We start from the raw sequence: 20,443 nt of genomic DNA on the forward strand, positions 1-20,443 counted from the left end.
TATTTATATAATATATATTACAAAAATAATATATATATATATATATATATATATATATATATATAAATCATATATGATATATGTAAAATGTAATCAAACAAAATTTATTAAATAATAATAATATTAAAATGAAGGTTATTATCCTATAAGTTTATGCATAATACTGAAAAAAGAAAAGAAAAAAGAATTTCATTTAATTTTGACTCTACTTCTTTAAATTCAAATTACAATTCTGCACTCAGTTTGCTACCTCAATTCAAATTCAGGAATTGAACTGGAATTTTGAAGTCATTCATAATTCAGTTCTGAATGACACAGAAGCCTGAAAACTGAGCACAGAGCGAGACGGATCCATGGATCCCTTCAGCAGAAGGGCGTCACACAGGCAGACGTTAAGACAAGCATTGCACATGGCACTCTGAACAGAGAAGAAAGGGAAGCAGAGGAGGATGAGGGAATGAGGGAAAACGAGGGGGAAGGCAGACGTGCATTACAGAAGCATGCTCTACAAAGAGCCTCCTAACAAACACACATAACAGAAACCGGCGAGGGCTTTCCAACGTACAACAGCGACCCAGATACGACCCTTCCTCACAGCGAGGTGCAAAGGTTCATGCCAATTATAATCACACTACCCTGGCTCTTCAATCTACTCGTCTAATTGGTTTCATTACGCACATCTCACTAGGCCCTCCAAAGTTCAATGGGTGCTTAACTTGTTATTGTTTCCTTTTTTTTTGAAAATTAAAAAAAAAATCAAAGTTTATGCTGTTTTCAGCAAGAGATACTAATCAAATAAATATGCAAATGATAAATATTAATCAGAGTGCGTTGTCACCTGGGGCGTTGATTCCCAGGCACCTCTTTTCACGGAGCTCTTGCTCAATGACATTGTCAGTAAGTCTGAGCCCATTGTTAGTCTTTATGAGTTACTGCCATGGGAACAGAGAGACAGACAGGCAGAGACAGAAAGCTGGTATATTCTGAGGGTCTGTTCACTTTACACAAGCTATGAAACATCCTCTGGACAATAATGACAGCTGTGTATTTAGGTCGGCTTCATTTGCAGGATCCATCTTGCTCTGCTTAGAGAAACGGGCTGCTTTCTTTCCTTATCATTAGGAGTCCATTACGGCTGGCACACCCACCGAGTTATGGAGTTCTGAAATTACATTGGATGGAGCTGAGCCATGATAATGCACAAAGATCATCATTCAAGGTCTCATAGACTTCAGTCAGAGCAGACGTTTTATTTAATTTGATGTAAATGAAAATGAGGCTGTGAAGGACGGAAATAGCCCGTTAAATATATTGTGCTGGCGTATAGCGTTCGTTCAACCATTGAAACCTGGAAAACAGATTCCCGGTGGACATAACACAAGTGTGGTGGAAATTGTGAGCGCAGGACCTCATTTAAACTAACAAAAAATATTAATTATATTAATATATAATATATATATACAGTATATATAAATACACTACTGTATAGCACCACGGTCATCACAGTACAATACTAAATAGACTGTATTTAAACATGGATATAAATATGAATGTTATGGTATTACCATGTGATACCATAACTATACCATCTGCAACAGAACAACTATGATTTGACTAAAAACATTGCTGTAAAATAAATAAAATGTTTAATGCAAAAAGTCTTTTTTTTTTTTTTTAATAATTATGGTTACAATGAATGTAAAGAATTGTTTTGCATGAAAAATGCCATATGGAGACTTCCAGCCGTCTAACAACATGCTCTTCATGAACTTGATGACAAAATAAAAATCATTCATCACAACACTGCTCAATTTTACATCGGCAGCAAAAACCTTGCAAACTAAATATGAATATTCAATATAATTGCCCAACCCTATCTTTTGTCACTCCTAAAATGACTTTGACACGGGTGTTCTTAGACTCATCTGCTGCCTCGCACATCCAAACAACAGACCGAAAAACCCACGCTGACATTAATAGGACCTGAACTCTCTATACAACACCATATTTTAAAGCTCCATCAACAGAATGCAGGTAGACTTTCAGATGAGGAACCACAGTCTTGTCTTCTGTATCTTCAATCCTTTGTTCTCAATCTTTCTACTTTCACAGTGTTTTCTGTTTTCCTTAGAGCTGCAGTCTCTTGTTGACCTTTCTCAGTACTACACATTTCTTTGATTTTAGAGCGAATCGTCTCTTGACGAGAGCTGCTGACACAGTGACCCAGCTCTGCTTGTCTCCAAAGACAACGGGAAGCAGATGAAACCATGTCAGACACTGGAAAAAGTACTGACATGCTCAGCGTTTGAAATGACTCTTGTACACACAGCTTCTCTGCTATTGATTAGCGTGTGACAAGAGGTCCATTTAGAGGTTTTCCACTGTGGGAAAGGTGAGCTTTGTCACGCTTGAGTGTCTTCTAAAGGACCGAAACACACTTTAGTAAAACATAGACTTCACTTGGGCCCTTGTCAGTATGAAGGCGGTCTATAATACCCGCAGGAAGCTACTGTAGCTGTTAGCATTCCTATTGACAACATCTAATGGGAACATGCTAAAAAGCAAAACCTGAAAAAGTCTGGATGGATATAACCGAAAAAGAGAGAGAGAAGACAAAGAATGTGACAAAAGCAAAACAAGACGACCAAGCAAAGCAAACTTTTTCTGCATTTACACATCAAACTGAGAGCAGGTGTCCAAAGAACAAGTCTTTCGCTCATCAATGCTCCGTATCTTCCTCGGCATGAAAGGCAGTCAGCCTGGCTCAGGTCCGCCACGGAGCTTTTGATGTTTAATTAATGTTCTGTTTGCAGAATATGCAAATGTAAATAAATGTATTAAAAAACATACTGTAACTTGCCACCAGCGAAAGCCTGAAAGGACCAAAACATTTACTTTGTCAGAAATAATGAAATAAATCCAAAGACACGAGCACTACTCCTCTTTGTTCATTTATGCATCTTTTCGCTGAAGACTGGAAAACAATCCTAATGAGTCATAGAGGCTGATAGTGAGAAGAGAATAAAGAAGAGAGAGGGAAGGGAAAAAAAGGAAAGATTCATCCAGCACTATAGTTGCCACATATGTGCTGCCAGGGAGTAGGACACACATAGCATTCAGAATAAATAAGAGGGATATTTCTGTACCGTTAAAATGCTCTCAAAATCTGAACCTTGCCAAAACAGCCATGGATACACGTCCCATAATTAACACACTGTCCAGGTCCTGTTTTTTTCCCTTTCAAGCCTTTTTTAATAACTGCTGCAATAATTTTGAGGTGTTTAATGCATTTTAGTATAAAGTGGAGAGTGGCGCACGAAACTACCTCTGAATTACTGTACTTGCATAGAATTTATTTCTTGATTTTAACGCAGAACATTTGGTAGATATGCCAGGTGTGCACTGCAAAAAAAATCATTCAATATTTTTGTCTTGTTTGCAAGCAAAAAAAAAAGTAATTATTCATAAACAACTTTAAGAAATTATATATTTATTTTTCTAAGATAATTAACATATTCTGTAAAAATGAGACAAGATGTAGATTTTCAGCTATTACTAACCAAAAAGCATCAAATATACTCTTGTGTTGTTAAACAAGTACAATTTAACCATAAAAAGCAATGTCTGACTCTTTTTTAAATATTTTGAATCTCATGGATATTCAGCTCCTATGGCCTTATGGGATGTCCAAATGTCCAAAGGTAGCACACTTTGCAGATGCAGTGGGTCATGCAGGTATTGCTCGCCTGCATATTCGGGCATCTTATGCTTTACTACACTGCTTCTTATATACTGTATAGGAGGGAAGTACACACTAGAACTCAAGGGAGAATGCCAAAGGGATGTGCCACACAAGTGCGCAAACGTTTCAAGCAACGCAAGCCCATAAACTTTCTTCTTCTATGGCCAGTCTTCAATCTTCACTGAGCGACTTATAAATATATTTAGTACTTTTTTATTGTCATTTTTGAATGGCAGCATATAGTTTAATGTCAGACATTTGACAGTAACCCTCTTGCCCTCGAGCAATAGTTTTCTGTTGCCAGAGTGATGCCAGGACACTTTAAATATGGGAATGCTCACTGCCACATTTTGACAGAGTTTTTACATCTGCATACTTGCATAGATTCTGTTTCTATCCTTAAGTGTAACAGAGAAACTAACATAGCTCCTATCAAGGGGGCTACATGCATGCATCCATGCAAACCGGTTGCGGGGCAATAACAGGGACAGAACGATTGGGAAGCACTCTAAAAAAAGAAGAGCTCCATGACCTCACTTCCCTTCCAAATAGTGCCATGAGGGCTGGAGCTGCAGGGAGGGCCACTCCAACCATCCTCCATCACGCGAACAAACACAAGAGACAGAGACAAAGATGTACAGGTAGAAAAGAAGGACATCAAACCAGCCCTTTGAGGGCCCCCTGAAGGAGACCCACAGGTCAGAATTCCAATAAGAAAGGTCAGAGGTTGAACTCTTCCCCGCTCGCAACGAATGGTGTGTCCGGCGGCGGCCCTGAGCAGATGTCACACGGACAAAGACAGACAGAGAGACACACTGGAACAGAAAAAACAGTTTAAAGACAGCCAAAAAAGGACATAAAAGGACAAAGGGGGAAATGACAAGACATTTCAACATGGAAGGACTGGCGTGGACGACTGGCACTGGAGGGGTGAGGACATGAATGAAACATGAAGTCAGCGTTTCATGTGTCATCGGAGCTGATGGCAGAATGAGAACGGCGTGGAAATGAAAGAGAATGAGCACCTTCCACAAGAGTTTCCCGCAGGACACAACCAAACACAAGCAGACATACAATGCTAATTAAACAACATCTATTTCGCTAACATAAAATTACAAGAACACACAGAAAAACGTTGCCCAATTCTCCACACTCACCACAGGGCCCTTGTTGCTTGATGGGGATGTCTGTTTCGGTCCGGCACTCTTCGAGTTTCCTCTCGCAGTCGTTGGGGTATGTCTTTCCGTCCTTTCCGCACAGGGGCTTGTACGTGCCGTCACATTGTATGGGGTCGCAGGAACACTGAAACTCTCCGTTTTCCAGCAAACACATGGCGTTGAACTTACAACCGTTCGGGCAGCCCCCTGGAGACCGGAGACACACGCATACATGTGTCAACAATGTGAAGAACGGCAGTAACCGTCCTGGTGCTAATCAACACTGACTGGAGGCATCTCTCTTTCTCTCTCGCTCAATCAGACATCGGATATTGACTCACTCAGGGGTTTTGAATTAATTACCGTGCCTGATTATTTAATCAATTATCTAATTCCATTCAGATTGATTTGGGGTGCTTTTTTTTCCCACACAGAGTTGTGTTAAGCTGTCACAGACAGGCAGTGGCGGTGTGTAATTACAGCAGCCTTTCATCTGTTTGAGAAAATTAAGAGACCTAATATGTTATTGTACAATCTGAGCTTGATTTATGTTTGATTGCATTATCCAACCTATCTTTAAGGATGTGACATACATGTTGATGAAATTGGACTTACAGGAAGCTATAAGAATGGAAGTGGAATTTCGTGAACTACATGAAACAGCTATCACAACCCTATTACTTCCACAGTGTGACGTATTTGTGAGTAAAAAGAGTACTTAATGAGATCAAATCTAGGGCAAGACTTGATTTAATCCATCGGGAATTGTTTGGATTGCGAAAACTGGGAGTTCCACATAAGATCGGACCTATGAGAGATTGCTGAGGAGAATTTCAATCCTTAAACACAGCTGGTGTTGTGAAATATCTATAACCCTGCTCTGTGACACTCAGATCAGATCAAAAAAGTAGCAAGTTATCACAATATTTTGTTCTAACTAATCAAGAAAGTAGGGTGCCATTTTCCCAGGACGCGTCCTGGGAAAATGGCACGTATGGTCACCCTAAAGAAAGGCCTTTCTTAGCTAGTTAGCATTGTGCTATGCTAGCAGGCTAAGCTGTAGCTAGTAAACAACATCTTACCAAAGCTAAAAAATGTAAGGTGACCAGATTTCTGAATAGAAATAGGACAATTAAACATCCCACTTTTTTGTGCCTTCATTATCCTTTAGTTAGCAAACTAACAGCTTAGTGTTCTAGCGTAGCATAGTGCTAACCTGCACTAAAAGGCTCTTTTGATTAACAATAACATGCTCCATCTGGAATTACTGTGAAAACTGGGTGCTTCAAACAAGAACAGACCTAAAAGAGAGTTTTCAGTTTATTATAGAGCACTCTCTCTTGAAAAGCTGCTGGTGTAAATATCAATCCAACCCACATAATCATATCCCCTCTGGAAGTCTTTGTAATGTCTGGTCAAAAATGTAGCATATTATCACAATATCTTGTTCTAACTAATGAAAATATAGCCTTTGTTTAGCCAGTTAGCTCTGTGTTAAGATAGCAGGCTATGCTAAAGAAAATATTAGCAAAGTTAAAAATGGTGACTAAACATGCAGTATCCCTTTCTTTGTTTTCATTTAACCTTCAGTTATCAGCTAAGCCTACTAGCACATTATATTACTAACTGTTTAAGAAAGACTCTTTTGATTATCAATAACATGATACATGTTTGATCAGGATCGGAGGTATCTTGAACATCTCTGGCATCGACTTTGAGGAGGTTTTGAGATATGGAAATAGAAAATTATGGTAATAATAGCAAATAACATGTATTACATTAACACTAATGATGTGAGTGATACATTTTGATTCACATATTGACTGAGCAGATCCCAAACACATGTTAACATGCTAGACACGTATCTAACAAAGTAAGACATTCATCGGAGACAAATACTATTGTTTCTCGAGTTACACCGGCACAGAAACAGTTGCTCTCTACTGGGACAACAGTGGCCCACAAATAACACTGCTATCGCTCACGGCACAAACACAGTTCAGACACAGGCACACACACATACACACTAAGCCACTGTTCGCACACTATCACAGCTGAACACACACTCTCTCTGCACTTTGCCACAGGGCTTCAGAGCGAAGCAGGGACGATCTTTTCATCACCTGTGAAGATACAGTCTTGCCACAATACACCTGCCAGAGCCCGACAGGCAAATTGGATTTGTGGAGATTGGTATCGTGTAGGCATGACAGTACTGCTAACCTGACTTAATTTGTCCAGAACCTCCTCACCGCAGCCATGACAAAATAAATCAAATGCGGCCGTAGGGCTCCTTTATCAGACACGAGCATGAGCTCCTGGGAGTCTGTGACATCTCTGCTTTAGGAGGAACTCACCTTTCTCCTTGCAGCTGCCTGAAGAGACCTTCTTGAGCTCCAGGTTGTTCTGCAGGGCCGTCCGCTCCATCTGACACTCGCTATAGTAAGTGTGGCCGTCGCTGGCGCAGATGAGTGTACTGTCGGGCGGGCAGGAATCGGCTGGGGCGAAGGTAAACTGCTTGTAGGTCTTTGGGTTCACCCGACAGGCCACACTCAAGCTGTTCAGAGTGTCACTGCAAGGATCTGTGGACAAGAGTGGAAAAAATGATGGTAATTCATGACTTTCATTGTATTTTGTTGATCTAATGTTGATAATCTGAATTTAAATATTGCCAAAATGTTACCAAATACTACCAAAGCTTTCTTTGTGTTTTCATTTAGGCATCAGTTACAATACTAACAGCTTAGCTTATTAGCGTAGCATTGTTCTTTTGATTAGCTATGCCATACTATGGAATGGGGACACAATACCAGCATCCATTCTGTTGCCTCACGGTTACATTTATTGGGCCTTTTTGTCACTATTTTTAGTAAAGACTTTTTTTTGGTGTTTTTGCCTTTATTGTTATAGGACAGTGTAGATGAGACAGGAGGCAAATTGGGAAAGAGGGGGGGAGGGATCGGGAAAGATCCTCGAGCCGGTATTCGAACTCGGGATGCTCGTAGCAAGGCAATCTGTGCAGACTCACTATTATTTTTAACAGAAAATGTAAAACCGTAATGTTATGAAGCTAGACTGACATGGAAGAGAAGAACTGTTGAATAAAGTTTATATTTTTGTTTTCTTTGTGCACAAAAAGTATTCTTGTAGCTTCATAACATTACGGTTGAACCACTGATGTCACATGGACTATTTTAACTATGTCCTTACTATGTCTTTAGTTGCATTGCTGTCTATGCAGGGTCAGAAAGCTCTCAGATTTGATCAAAAATATCTTAATTTGTGTTCTGAAGATGAATGAAGGTCTTACGGGTTTGGAACGACATGACGGTGAGTAATTAATGACAGAATTTTCATTTTTGGGTGAACTACCCCTTTAATCAAATAAATGCAACCTTCTTTCAAAAACATTAAATACATAAATCTTACCATCCCCAAACATTTGAACTGCAGCACATGTACATTTTTCCTGAAGATCTTGATTAACTTTTTTGATAAAAGTTGGATTTAAACTCTTAAGGACAGCGCACCTCCAGGACCAGTTTCTGGTATCTGAGCACATGCCCTATCCACTACTCTACAGCAACAATACCATTTTTTTACTAGAATTTTCTTCTTTTTCAAAGCATCTTCTAGGCACTATTGATGGAGCTGTTGTCAGTGGCATGTCATTTATTGAGAAGAAATACTGAAAAGTGAAAAGATAAGGGTGACAGCTGACGGGACAGGAGTGATGAGTATGTGGGAGCTGATGGGTCTTTGTGGCTGCAGGGGGCTCCAGGCCCTGGCCCTGTATGGCAAGATCATAATTGTAATAGAAATGCCATGATGGTTATTGAAATAAGTGTGACAGTTTCGCCAGCCTCCACACTTTTCAGAAACAAGATGGCACAAAGGACTTATCAGCCGTTGTCGTGCTAAGACAATGCCGAGCCACGAGCGAGTTGCACAATCGCGGGAGAGAAAGAAGCACGGAGACAGAGAGGAAAAAAGACAAGAGAGACAGAGACAGAAAGGACAGAGGAAATTAGACAAGAAAGACAAAACACGTAAACAAATCAAAGAACGAGAGGAGAGGAAGAACACAGGCAAATAAAGAAAACAAGAAAATAGGAACAAAATAAGCGGGAAATGAAGACAAAGCCACAGAGATAGAGAGACATCATGAAAGCAAATAACACATGCACACTAGGGATGTATAACACTACATATTTTCAGAATCAACTAGCCAGTGGCTTTTTCCTGAATGACTAGTCAACTAATTAGGCTAGAAATGAACTAGTCAGCTACCAACCCACCCTAAATGCACACAACTCAAATTCAATACTTCCAGCAATAAATAAATAGATTCTTAGTCAGTATTTTTGTCTTGTTTTACAAGAAAAAAATATCTAAGCATCCTTACAACAAAATAAATTTACTTGAGAAGCCAAAATGATCAGATTAAGAAAATTATTATTTGCAGCGACAGATCGTACCACATAAAGAAAGGGATCAAAGTACGGACATCCAAAAAAGTCTTGGCCAGATGCAAGATCAAAAGGTACATCAAATAACAGAAAAATGATCTGCACACTGTTATTCTCCCTTTATTCAAAAAAGTTAAAAATAGCAATGTTTCGGTCAAAGACCTTCGTCAGGCAAACACGCATACAAGCAAAAGCAAAGGCAAAAGCTCAATAAGTACTCAGATTCAAACAGAGTTCCAATTAATGACACCTGTTAGTAATCAAAGTCAATCATGTGAACAGCTATAGTATATCTGTAACGGGGCTGACGAGACGTGAGACGTGTGGATCCATCTGCAGGCTTTATTAAAGAGACGTGGTAAACAGGCAGGGTCAAACAATGGCAAACAGGTATATGGCGGGCAAAACACAAGAATAGTCCCAGGGCTAGCGTAGGTCACCGATCGGCAGACAGAATCACAGGGGCGAGACGAGAGGGAAAAATCCAGGAAAACAGGCAAAGATCAGAAACCGCGAAAACAGGCAAGGCAAGGCAAAACAAGGAAAACACAGACTCGGAATGGGGTACGGGCTAAACAATACTCAGCAGAGAAAGGTGGTTAGAGTGGGTGTTATATAGTGAGTGAGGTGATTAGAAACAGCTGTGTGCAATGAGTGCAATCAGTGCAGTGTGCAAATCGTGCAAAGAATGATGGGATATGTAGTCCGGGGTGCTATGCAACAGTTTGTGTTGTGCGAGAGTCAATGTAATGGAAAGGGTGACCTCTGGTGGTGAATAAACGGAAGTCCATGGACCGAATTCGTGACAACACAAGGTCCCCAGATAATACTAATCCCCTGCGAATAGGGCTAAAGACCTTCGTCAGGCAAACACACATACATGCAAAGGCAATAGCTCAATAAGTACTTAGATTCAAACAGAGTTCCAATTGATGACACCTGTTAGCAATCAAAGTCAATCATGTGAACAGCTATAGTATATCACATTTAAAACAAGGCAACCACATTGAGGCAAAAATTTAAATACAACCATAATATCAAAAAAATCCCCAACACCAAAACACTCCCCCATCTTTTTTATAATTCTCAATTACTTGTCCTAGAACTAATCAATGCATAACTATACAACACATATTTAGGTACAAACGAGAATGTATCAACAACATTCACCTTTAAATACAAAAAATATATCAATTAGAAGCATGAGTTAAAGTCAAGTTCTAAATTCAAACCCTTAGGGGAAAGATTATTTAGTGTATAACTATAATAAGCTTCTCTTTTTAATAAGATATTGTTGACATCACCACCTCTCCTAGGTACTTTAACATGTTCAATTCCAATATACCTAAGTGTGGAAAGGTTATGCCTTTTTGAATTAAAATGTACTGCTACCGGGTTTTTTTGGTCATTTGTGTGTATACTGCTTCGATGTTCTGCAATCCTAGTTTTTAAAGCACGTTGTGTCTTTCCTATATATGCCAAGCCGCATGGACATTTGATCATATAAATAAAATTTTTAGTAGTACAAGCGATGACACCCTTAATTTTAAACTCCCTTCCTGAATGAGGATGAGAGAAGACATTCGTTTTTGTAGTGAAATTACACTGGGCACAACGACCACAACTATAGTTACCCGAAGGGATAGATAAAAAATTAGTGGGTCGTTCTACAGATAAACTAACATCAGCTCTTACAAGGAGATCACGTATATTAGGAGAGCGTTTATACACAAACCTTTGTGTTTTTTCAAAGATATCACTGAGGGGAGGATCAGATTTTAAGATATACCAGTGTTTATCTATGATCTTTTTTTATATCTGAACAAATAGGAGAATATTGAACAGCACATACAATGGTTTTATTTTCTGATTTTAACCGTTTTTTATTTAGAGATGTCTCTTGATTTTCATTTCCAAATCTCCTAACTGCAGACTGTATCCAATCTTCATTGTAACCTCGCTCCCTAAATCTGTTAACCAGATCAGTGCTTTGTTGTGTATATGACTGTTCAGTACTACAAATTCGACGTATCCAGTTAAATTGACTAATGGGCAAGCTACGTTTCAAAGTTGTAGGATGGTAGCTCTCTGTCCATGCAAAAGTGTGTTACGATCAGTGGGTTTTCTGTAAAGATCTGTGATTATTTTTTTGCCATTCCTAATAATACGAATGTCCAAAAAACTAACACATGAATCATCATAATTAACTGTAAAACGTAAGTGTTCATCACTAGTGTTAAGAAAACTGTGAAATTGTAGCAGTTGATTTTCAGTACCTGACCATAACATAAAAATATCATCAATATCTTCGCCAAAGTGCAATATTTGAGAGAAAGGGATTTTGTAGACCATTAAAAATAAATTTCTGTTCAAAGAGGCCCACATACAAGTTTGCATAATTTGGGGCCATGGTACTGCCCATGTCGGTACCCTTAATCCTGAAGAAAGAAATCATCTTTGTATCTGAAATTTTTTTTTGTCAACACCATTTTAGCTAATGTTTTAATGCAATCAACACTAGGGTTTTTGTTTTGATGTGGGTCTCTAAGAAAGACTTCTATTGCCTCAATCCCTCCTTCATGTGGAATGTTGTTGTATAGAGACTCAACATTGAATGTTACAAACAATATTTCATCAGGTAAAACAATGGATTTAAAATTTTTTATCATATTGATAGAGTCTTTTACAAAGGAGGGCAATGTAAATACAACTGGCTTTAAGAAAAAATCCACAAATGTTGAAATTTTCTCAGTAAGAGACCCGATTCCAGATATAATCGGTCTTCCTGGAGGATTAGTAAGGTCTTTATGTATTTTGGGAAGTATATAAATGACTGGTGTAACTGGATAATCAACCTTCATAAAATCAAACTCCTGTTTTGTAATCTCACCAACATCCACAAACTGTTGAAGGTATTCCCGAATTTCGTTCTTAAAAACATTGGTGGGGTCAGTACTCAATTTCTTATAAAAGACTTCATCACTTAATTGTCTTTCCACTTCTAGGTCATAGTTAGCAAAATTCATTACTACAATGGAACCACCCTTATCTGCTGGTTTGACTATAATAGTCTTATCTTTTCTTAAATCCAACAGAGCACTTCGTTCATCCTTAGTTAAGTTATTAAAAACTTTGTACTCACGCTTGTTAGAAAATACCTCCCGTACATCCCCCTCTACAAGACGACAGAATGTTTCTAATGTGGCATTTCTGTTCTTAAAAGGAACAAATGATGATTTACCTCGAAAATTTGTAGAAATTTTCATTGTTTCAGAAGGGGGAGAGTGATCAGAAGGAGGAGTATCTTCAACACTAGAGAGGGTATTCAAGGGTTCCACAATAGATCTATTACCAAAGAATTCTCTAACACGTAAAGTTCTAAACAATTTTTGAAGGTCCACATAGGTGTTGAATTCATCATAATTGGTTGTAGGGACAAAAGACAGATCGTACAACATGGCATTTAGAACATTTATAGAGATTTTGGAGGTCATATTTCTTATTGTATTGTTTCAAATGTAAATATGCCAAAGTTAAGTCAACGCATCTTAAATGCACACAAATCAAACTCAATAGTTCTAAGGCTCCGAATTAAAATCAATTATACAAGCATTAAGCATAAAAGCCCAGGGAGAGAGGCGGGCCGACAGAAAGTGTTGCTGCCAGGTCAGGGACTTGTGTATACTAACACAATAATAGGACGGCTCTCAAAGGAGGGGAGTATGGAGCTCGACCAAAAGGGTCCAGCACAATGCGAGCAGTGCCTCCAACAACATCTTGCCATGCAAGCCAGCCATTACCACTGGAGAAACCATTAGCTCCCATTAAGAGAGGCCGGCTGGAGCCAGCATTCAGTGTATCGCTGCCTAACTGTGCCATGCAGGGGTGGCTGTAATTAGCCAGGCACACTGAGCCCCGCTCCAGCAGGGAGTGTGTATGAGGCCGCTCCATTAGTCCAGACCCTATATCTGTGTGCCTGACAGTTGCTGGCCAAGACCTTAATGCATGTGTTGGAGGAACAGTAGCTGTAGCCGCGGTTTACGGGAATGAATGTGTATACAGAGCCGGCCAAAAATGTGTCTTTCTAAGTGTGCTTTGAAATAACAATGTCCTGCTGTATGACTGATTGTGGGTTTGTTTGTTTTGTTCCTCAGTTCTCTGTGTAAAACAAATTGTGTTGCAACACTGCAGGATTTAAAAAAAAATAAAATAAAAAAAATAAAAATAAAATAAAATAAAATAAAAATTAGTTTTCATGGAAAAAATATGCACAATAAATTTACTTGAGATACCAAAATTATGTTTTTTAGGATGTTTAGATGTGTTTTCACAAGAAAAAATTACATAAAATGATTATGCTTTTATATTTTTTGCTTTGAAATATTTTGCTTTTCTAGCAAACGTCTTCTAAGTGTCACAGTTATGGACTTTTGTTTGTGTTCCTGTTCTCCTGCCTTAGTCTTCCTTTGACCTAGTTTTCCTGAGTTGCCCTGATTAGTTAATTTGGTTCCACCTGTGTTTATTAATTATCTTTATTTGTCTGTTAATACTTATGCTTAGAAACACGCAGCGTTACTCTATGTGTTGACGTCATTTTAACTGAAACAGGAAGACAGGGCGGGACATATCAAGCAGCCCCGCCCCTTTTTAAAATAGCCAATAGCGTTTGTTTATATCACTGCTTGGGCTAGAGCCGTTCAGAGCCGTTGAGCTCCGTAAAGCCGCATTTGACAGGGTATGCCAGCCACAATCTCATCCAAAATATAGCATTCTGTGTAGAATTCAAATATCTCCGATACATTTTGTGGTCTGCGCCGACTCGCGCATGTGATCTGCTCCATGCTATCGTGTCTCTGGACCGGAGCATAGTGTGTGTGCGGTGGTTAGCGTGACACAGCGTGAAACCAGACTTATTTTATTCCTCAATGGAAAGCATATTTACACTGTTTGAATCGTTCCCTGTCCCCTATATAGTGCACTACGTGCCATTCACTGTACAGAAAACACTAATTCTCTGGACAAATGACCGATTTCAGCCGCGGCTTCAGCGTCTATTTATAGTGCAGGGGGCGGGCGCTTCGGATTCTATAGAGCATTTGATTGGACAGAAAGTTTGATGAGAAGCTGAAGTACGATGTGACGTCAAAAAAGAAACGTTGAGCCGTTTTGGCGGAAGTGACGAACTGCAAGCTTTGAATGCTTATATCTTCTAAATGCGAATTTTGTCACTGTTTTGGAGCACACTGCCTTATAGATAACCTTAAGACTAACATATTGATACTAACACCCAAAAAACTTTAATTTTGATTTCATGCGGACTTTAAATGCAACCTTCACGAGCTCTGTTAGCGGAAAAGAAGACCCAAAAGTGAAGATGCTGTCCCCCGGTTTCAAAGACAAGGCTTAAGCTTAAATAATTAATTAAATTCATAGGAAAAGGGTTATTATTAACTTAAACTATTAAAACATTTAAGTTAATTGAAATAAAGCTGAAATTAAATAAAATATAACCTTAGTTGAAAAATGTAAACTTAATGAAAATTAGAAATGTCGCCTTAATAGACTGAAATAAGTTTAAGTTGAAGCACTAAAATAACTCGAAATAAAAAAACTTAAACTAAACAAAAACTGAAATATGAACTATGTGAATATAAATAATTTAATATCAAATTACCGCCCCTTTTTAAAATAGCCAATAGCGTTCGTTTATATCACAGCTTGGGCTAGAGCCGTTCAGAGCCGTTGAGCTCCGTAAAGCCGCATTTGACAGGGTATGCCAGCCACAATCTCATCCAAAATATAGCATTCTGTGTAGAATTCAAATAGCTCCGATACATTTTGTGGTCTGCGCCGACTCGCGCATGTGATCTGCTCCATGCTATCGTGTCTCTGGACCGGAGCATAGTGTGTGTGCGGTGGTTAGCGTGACACAGCGTGAAACCAGACTTATTTTATTCCTCAATGGAAAGCATATTTACACTGTTTGGACCGTTCCCTGTCCCCTATATAGTGCACTACATGCCATTCACTGTACAGAAAATACTAATTCTTTGGACAAGTGACCGATTTCAGCCGTGGCTTCAGTGTCTATTTTATAGTGTATGGGGCAGGCGCTTCAGATTCTAGAGAGCATTTGATTGGACAGAAAGTTTGATGAGAAGCTGAAGTAGGATGTGACGTCAAAAAAATAAAAAATAATTGAGCCGTTTTGGCGGAAGTGATAAACTGCAAGCTTTGAATGCTTATATCTTCTAAATGCGAATTTTGTCACTGTTTTGGAGCACACTGCCTTATAGATAACCTTAAGACTAACATATTGATACTAACACCCAAAAAACTTTAATTTTGATTTCATGGGGACTTTAAGTCCTGTGTTCTCCCCTGGTTCTTTGTCTGCTATTTGTTGTTGTTATGTCGATGTGTGCTACCCTTTACTCTTGGATTATTTCTATGGATTTCTCATTAAAGACCTTATTTGGATTTCTCCCTCGTCGTGCGCTTTTAATTTCTGTGGATTTCTCATTAAAGACTTTATTTGGATTTCTCCCACGTCGTGCGCTTTTAATAGCACCCTACCGTAACAGAATAGCAGACCCTCAAAGTGAGTAATTCTAGCGTTGTTTTTCTTTCTTTTTTTTGTTTCTCCCCTCTCCCGGAATGGATATCCCAGCCATCCAACTCCTGTGCCTGGAGCAACAGGACCGTTCGTTGGAGGACCATACCAGGGACTTTGTAGATATGGCGTGCCTTACACACTTCCCTGACTGCTCGCTCGGCGTATTCTATCACACGTAATCTATGTAAGGCACGCCTGCCAGCGAACGGTCCCAAGGAGGATTTCGCCGCTTTCGTGGAGTGGGTGCTGGAGAGAAAGGGACTGTATTTCTCCGTCTGCCCGCTGAGGAAGACATCTCCAGCCCCACTCACGAACCAGACACCAGTCAGTCGTCATCCCGCTGCACGGCGCTATTGCCTGAGCCCGCCGCAGATGGAGAGCCTGAGCCCGCCGCGACACGAGAGCCAATGTGCAAAGCTGCAACTGAGCTGATCATCGCCCCGGAGCATGAGCCTCAAGCATCGTCTGACCAAGTGCGTGTGCCGGCAACATCGTCCGTTTCCGAGGGAGTTTTGGTGGAGATCGAGGGCTTGGAGGGAAGCCCCGCCCACGCTCCCGTGACTGAGGGTGAGCTGCATCTGGTTTCTGGAAAATATTTAGAGGAACTAATGGACATTTTCCAAATGGACTTAATAGACTGGTTTGGGGAGGTAATACCCAGTTCTCCAGTGTCTCCGCTGGTTCTGCCCAGCCCTGAATCTCCTGCGTCTCCACTGGTTCCGTCTAGCTCCTGTTCTCCTGTGTTCCCTCCCAGCCTCCCTCTCCCGCCTCCTTTTATACCAGTCAGTTCCTCAGCCCCATCTCCGCTGGTGCCTGTCAGTCCCTCAGCTCACCCTCAGTCAGCGCCATCTGGGCGCTCTGATCCACCTCGGGACTTCCAGTCTCCTAGCTCCGCCTTGGCGTGAGGATCCCCTGTCTCCGCCTCCAGCCTCCGAGTCCTGGACTCCACCTCGGTCCTTCAACCCATCGGCTCCGCCTTGGCTCCTAGCTCCCTCATCTCCACTGTGGCCCGTCATCCCACCAGCTCCACCGGGCTCCCTTGTCCCTCCGGCTCCGCCTTGGTCAGTTGTCGACCATCTGCTGCCTCAGGACTCCACTCCTCTGGCTTCGCCTCGTCACTCCATCCCTTTGGCTCTGTCAGGCTCCTCCTTCCCTCCGGCTCCGCCTCCATCCTCAGTCGCTCCGGCTCCGCCGCGGTCTTCCGGAGCCCCGCCTCCGCCTCCGCCTCGGTCGCCTGAGCCTTCAGCTCCGCCTTGGCCCTCCGGATCCTCTGTATCGCCCTGGCTCTCCGTCTGCTCGGGTCCATCCTGGGCTCCTCTTCTACCAGCTCAGTCTCCGTCAGTCGGCCCCCTGGTGTTGTCGGCCCTATCTCCACCATGGCTCCTCCCGCCGTCGACTCCATCGTGGGCCACTATCCTGGCTGGCCTCTGGAGCTCCATCTGGCTCCTCCTGTTCCGTGCTCCTCCCTGGCTCCTCCCTCCATCCACTCCGCCCTGGCCTTATGAACTATGCCCCTTTCCCATTGCCTGCCCCACTCCCGCCTCCTGAACCCCTACCCTCCCTCCTCTGTTGGACTGCTTTTGTCGGCGCGAGGACACGCCGTTCTGGGAGGGGCCGAACTGTCACAGTTATGGACTTTTGTTTGTGTTCCTGTTCTCCTGCCTTAGTCTTCCTTTTGACCTAGTTTTCCTGAATTGCCCTGATTAGTTGATTTGGTTCCACTATCTCATTTGTCTGTTAGTACTTAAGTCCTGTGTTCTCCCCTGGTTCTTTGTCTGCTATTTGTTGTTGTTATGTCGATGTGTGCTACCCTTTACTCTTGGATTATTTCTGTGGATTTCTCATTAAAGACTTTATTTGGATTTCTCCCGCGTCGTGCGCTTTTAATAGCACCCTACCGTAACACTAAGGTTGTTTAGATGTTTTCTTGGAAAACAAGACAAAATAAAAATAATGATTTTTGTTTCTAAAGTAAATTTTTTCCTATGTTTACAACATGTTTACAATTTTTTATTATTATTCATAAATAAAAAATGAAAAAATAAATAAAGATAATTTTTGGTTCACAAGTACAGTAAATGTAGAGATAATGATCTCTCCATGCGATGGCGCCGCAGACGGCAGCCTCAGTGTTTGGCTCTCCAGTGTTTGTACTGTTTTTGTTAGTTTTTCTTGTTGTTTTTTTTTCTCGGACCATATCGCTCGGTCCCCAGAGCAGCTGTAGGACTCTCTGACCACTGCCTGGTTCATCTTATACCGACTTACAGGCATAAACTTAAATCTGCTAAACCTGTAGTAAAGTCTGTAAAGAGATGGACCAACGAAACAGAGCAGGCATTGCAAGCCTGTTTCGACTGCACTGATTGGAGTGTTTTTGAAGCAGCCACCAACGATCTGGACGAGCTCACGGAATCTGTAACATCATATATCAGTTTCTGTGAAGACATGTGCATCCCTACCAGGACTCATTTAACATTCAATAATGATAAGCCATGGTTTACAGCAAAACTTCGTCATCTTCGTCAGGCCAAAGAGGACGCCTACAAAAGGGGGGACAGAGTCTTGTACAATCAGGCCAGAAACACACTGAATAAGGAGATTAGAGTGGCCAAGAGGAACTACGCTAAAAAACTAGAACACCAGTTTTCTGCGAATGAGCCTGCATCAGTGTGGAAAGGCCTGAAGGACATCACCAACTACAAGACACCATCCCCCAGCACTGAGGCCAATCAACAACTTGCTGAAGACCTGAATGAGTTTCCAACACTGACCTCAATTGCATTCTAAAAGCAGCCAAAACATCCTGTGATCACTTTGAAGGAAGTTGCAATGCAGGAATGGCAAGATGGTAACAGAACTACATGTGATAATCACATAAATGGAATGCTTATGACTATTTAAAGGCTCCACAGACTCACCACAGCGGCCTTGGTGATGCACACGGATGTTCTTCTGAGTGGCGCAGGCTTTCATGTGGAGCTCACATTCGCTTTGGTAGTCCAGGCCGTCGCTGCCGCACACCACGTGCTTGGGGACGTTCTCACAACTCAGAGGACACATGCACTTGGCGGACAGACCGTCGGATGACTGGATGCAGGTGCTGCCAAAGCTACAGGTCACCTCACTGCATGGGTCCTTCAGGGCTGAAAAACAAGGAACAGAGAAAGTGAGTGTAGAAAATGCCTGAATAACATTTGACAACATAATCTGAGATGAAGTGGCTCTTAGTGTGTTGCTATGTGGTTGCTTGTTTTTTAAGTTTTATAAAGTATGCTCGTACCTATTCATGCATCTAGCACACATGGTACAGGAGGAGCTGCGTGCCAAAGTTTAATAACGTTAACGTTAACGTTAGCACAAATGACATAAATTACATGATGTACCGTTGGTCGTGTTCGCATAATTGGTTGGCTGCTTGTCATGTTCACACTACAAAGTTTGTTTAAGGTGGGAGTTCATGGGTGAGCTCCAAACATGAACCCTATTACTGAGATAAGATTGGGTTAAAATGAGGCACGGTCTCCCAGCACCTCCACACGGCTCAGACGTGCCCCGTGTCGATACAGATGGCAGAGTGAAGTGGCTTAACCCGGGCTGAAGAACAGCTCAGTGCCCCAGACTTGAATATTCGGTCACAGCTGGGTGGGCGTACAAACAAGTCACTCTAATTCACCACAGACCATTTCAAGCAAGCTTTGCATTCACAAAACATTCTCAATTGCTATGCTTCAGCGTACCCGTCCTTATGCTGGAGGGACCTAATCAGCTTTTTTCACTCTGAAAATAAGAAAGCCACATTTTTTCTGAAAAAGACTTTGTCTATTTCTTATTAAACATTCCACCACTCAGGACTGAAGGTGAAGAAATGATTTACACAAAAATGACATTTCGGTCATCATTTATGCCATTCCAATCCTGACGCAAACAGATCTTAAATCCTGGCTGCTCCCTTTCATATAGTGAAAGTGAATTGGGGCTGTCAAGTTTCAAAACGACAAAAAAAGTGTCTTAAAAGTATCATAAGTGGTCAATTTGACTCATGCATTATATTTTAAGTGCAAGTCTATTGAAGCCATATGATAAGTTTGTGTGAAGAATAGACTGAAATTAAAGGGTTAGTTCACCCAAAAATGAAAATTCTGTCATTAATTACTCACCCTCATGGCGTTTCAAACCTTTAAGGCCTTTGTTCATCTTCGGAACACAAATTAAGATATTTTTGATGGAATCTGAGAGCTGTCTGACCCTGCATAGACAGCAACACAGCTGAAATGTTCCCAAGTCCAGAGACGTAGCAAGGAGATCTGTAAAATAATCAATGTGACATCAGGGGTTCAACCGTAATTTTACGAAGCTACGAGAATACTTTTTGTGCGCAAAAGAAAAAAAAAAGACTTTATTCAATGATTCGTCTCCTCCGCGTCACCCTGTAGCGCCATTTTGGAGAGTATCAGCTGGA

At 41.1% G+C, this 20,443-nt stretch overlaps 1 protein-coding gene across 1 annotated transcript in view; it reads right to left on the reverse strand.

Moving 5' to 3' along the window:
• LOC107673061 (agrin-like) overlaps window positions 1-20,443 on the reverse strand; it is a gene marked incomplete at its 5' end in the record, with an annotated part of 148,835 nt that overhangs the window by 81,211 nt on the left and 47,181 nt on the right. The window contains 3 exons of the mRNA XM_016466495.1: window positions 4,900-5,106; window positions 7,257-7,481; window positions 18,903-19,127. Of these exons, the coding sequence (XP_016321981.1) occupies window positions 4,900-5,106; window positions 7,257-7,481; window positions 18,903-19,127 (657 nt within the window). The remainder of the gene's footprint in view (window positions 1-4,899; window positions 5,107-7,256; window positions 7,482-18,902; window positions 19,128-20,443) is intronic.

Source organism: Sinocyclocheilus anshuiensis, unplaced genomic scaffold (genome assembly GCF_001515605.1).
Source record: "Sinocyclocheilus anshuiensis isolate Anshui unplaced genomic scaffold, SAMN03320099.WGS_v1.1 scaffold364, whole genome shotgun sequence".
Lineage (NCBI taxonomy): Eukaryota > Metazoa > Chordata > Actinopteri > Cypriniformes > Cyprinidae > Sinocyclocheilus > Sinocyclocheilus anshuiensis.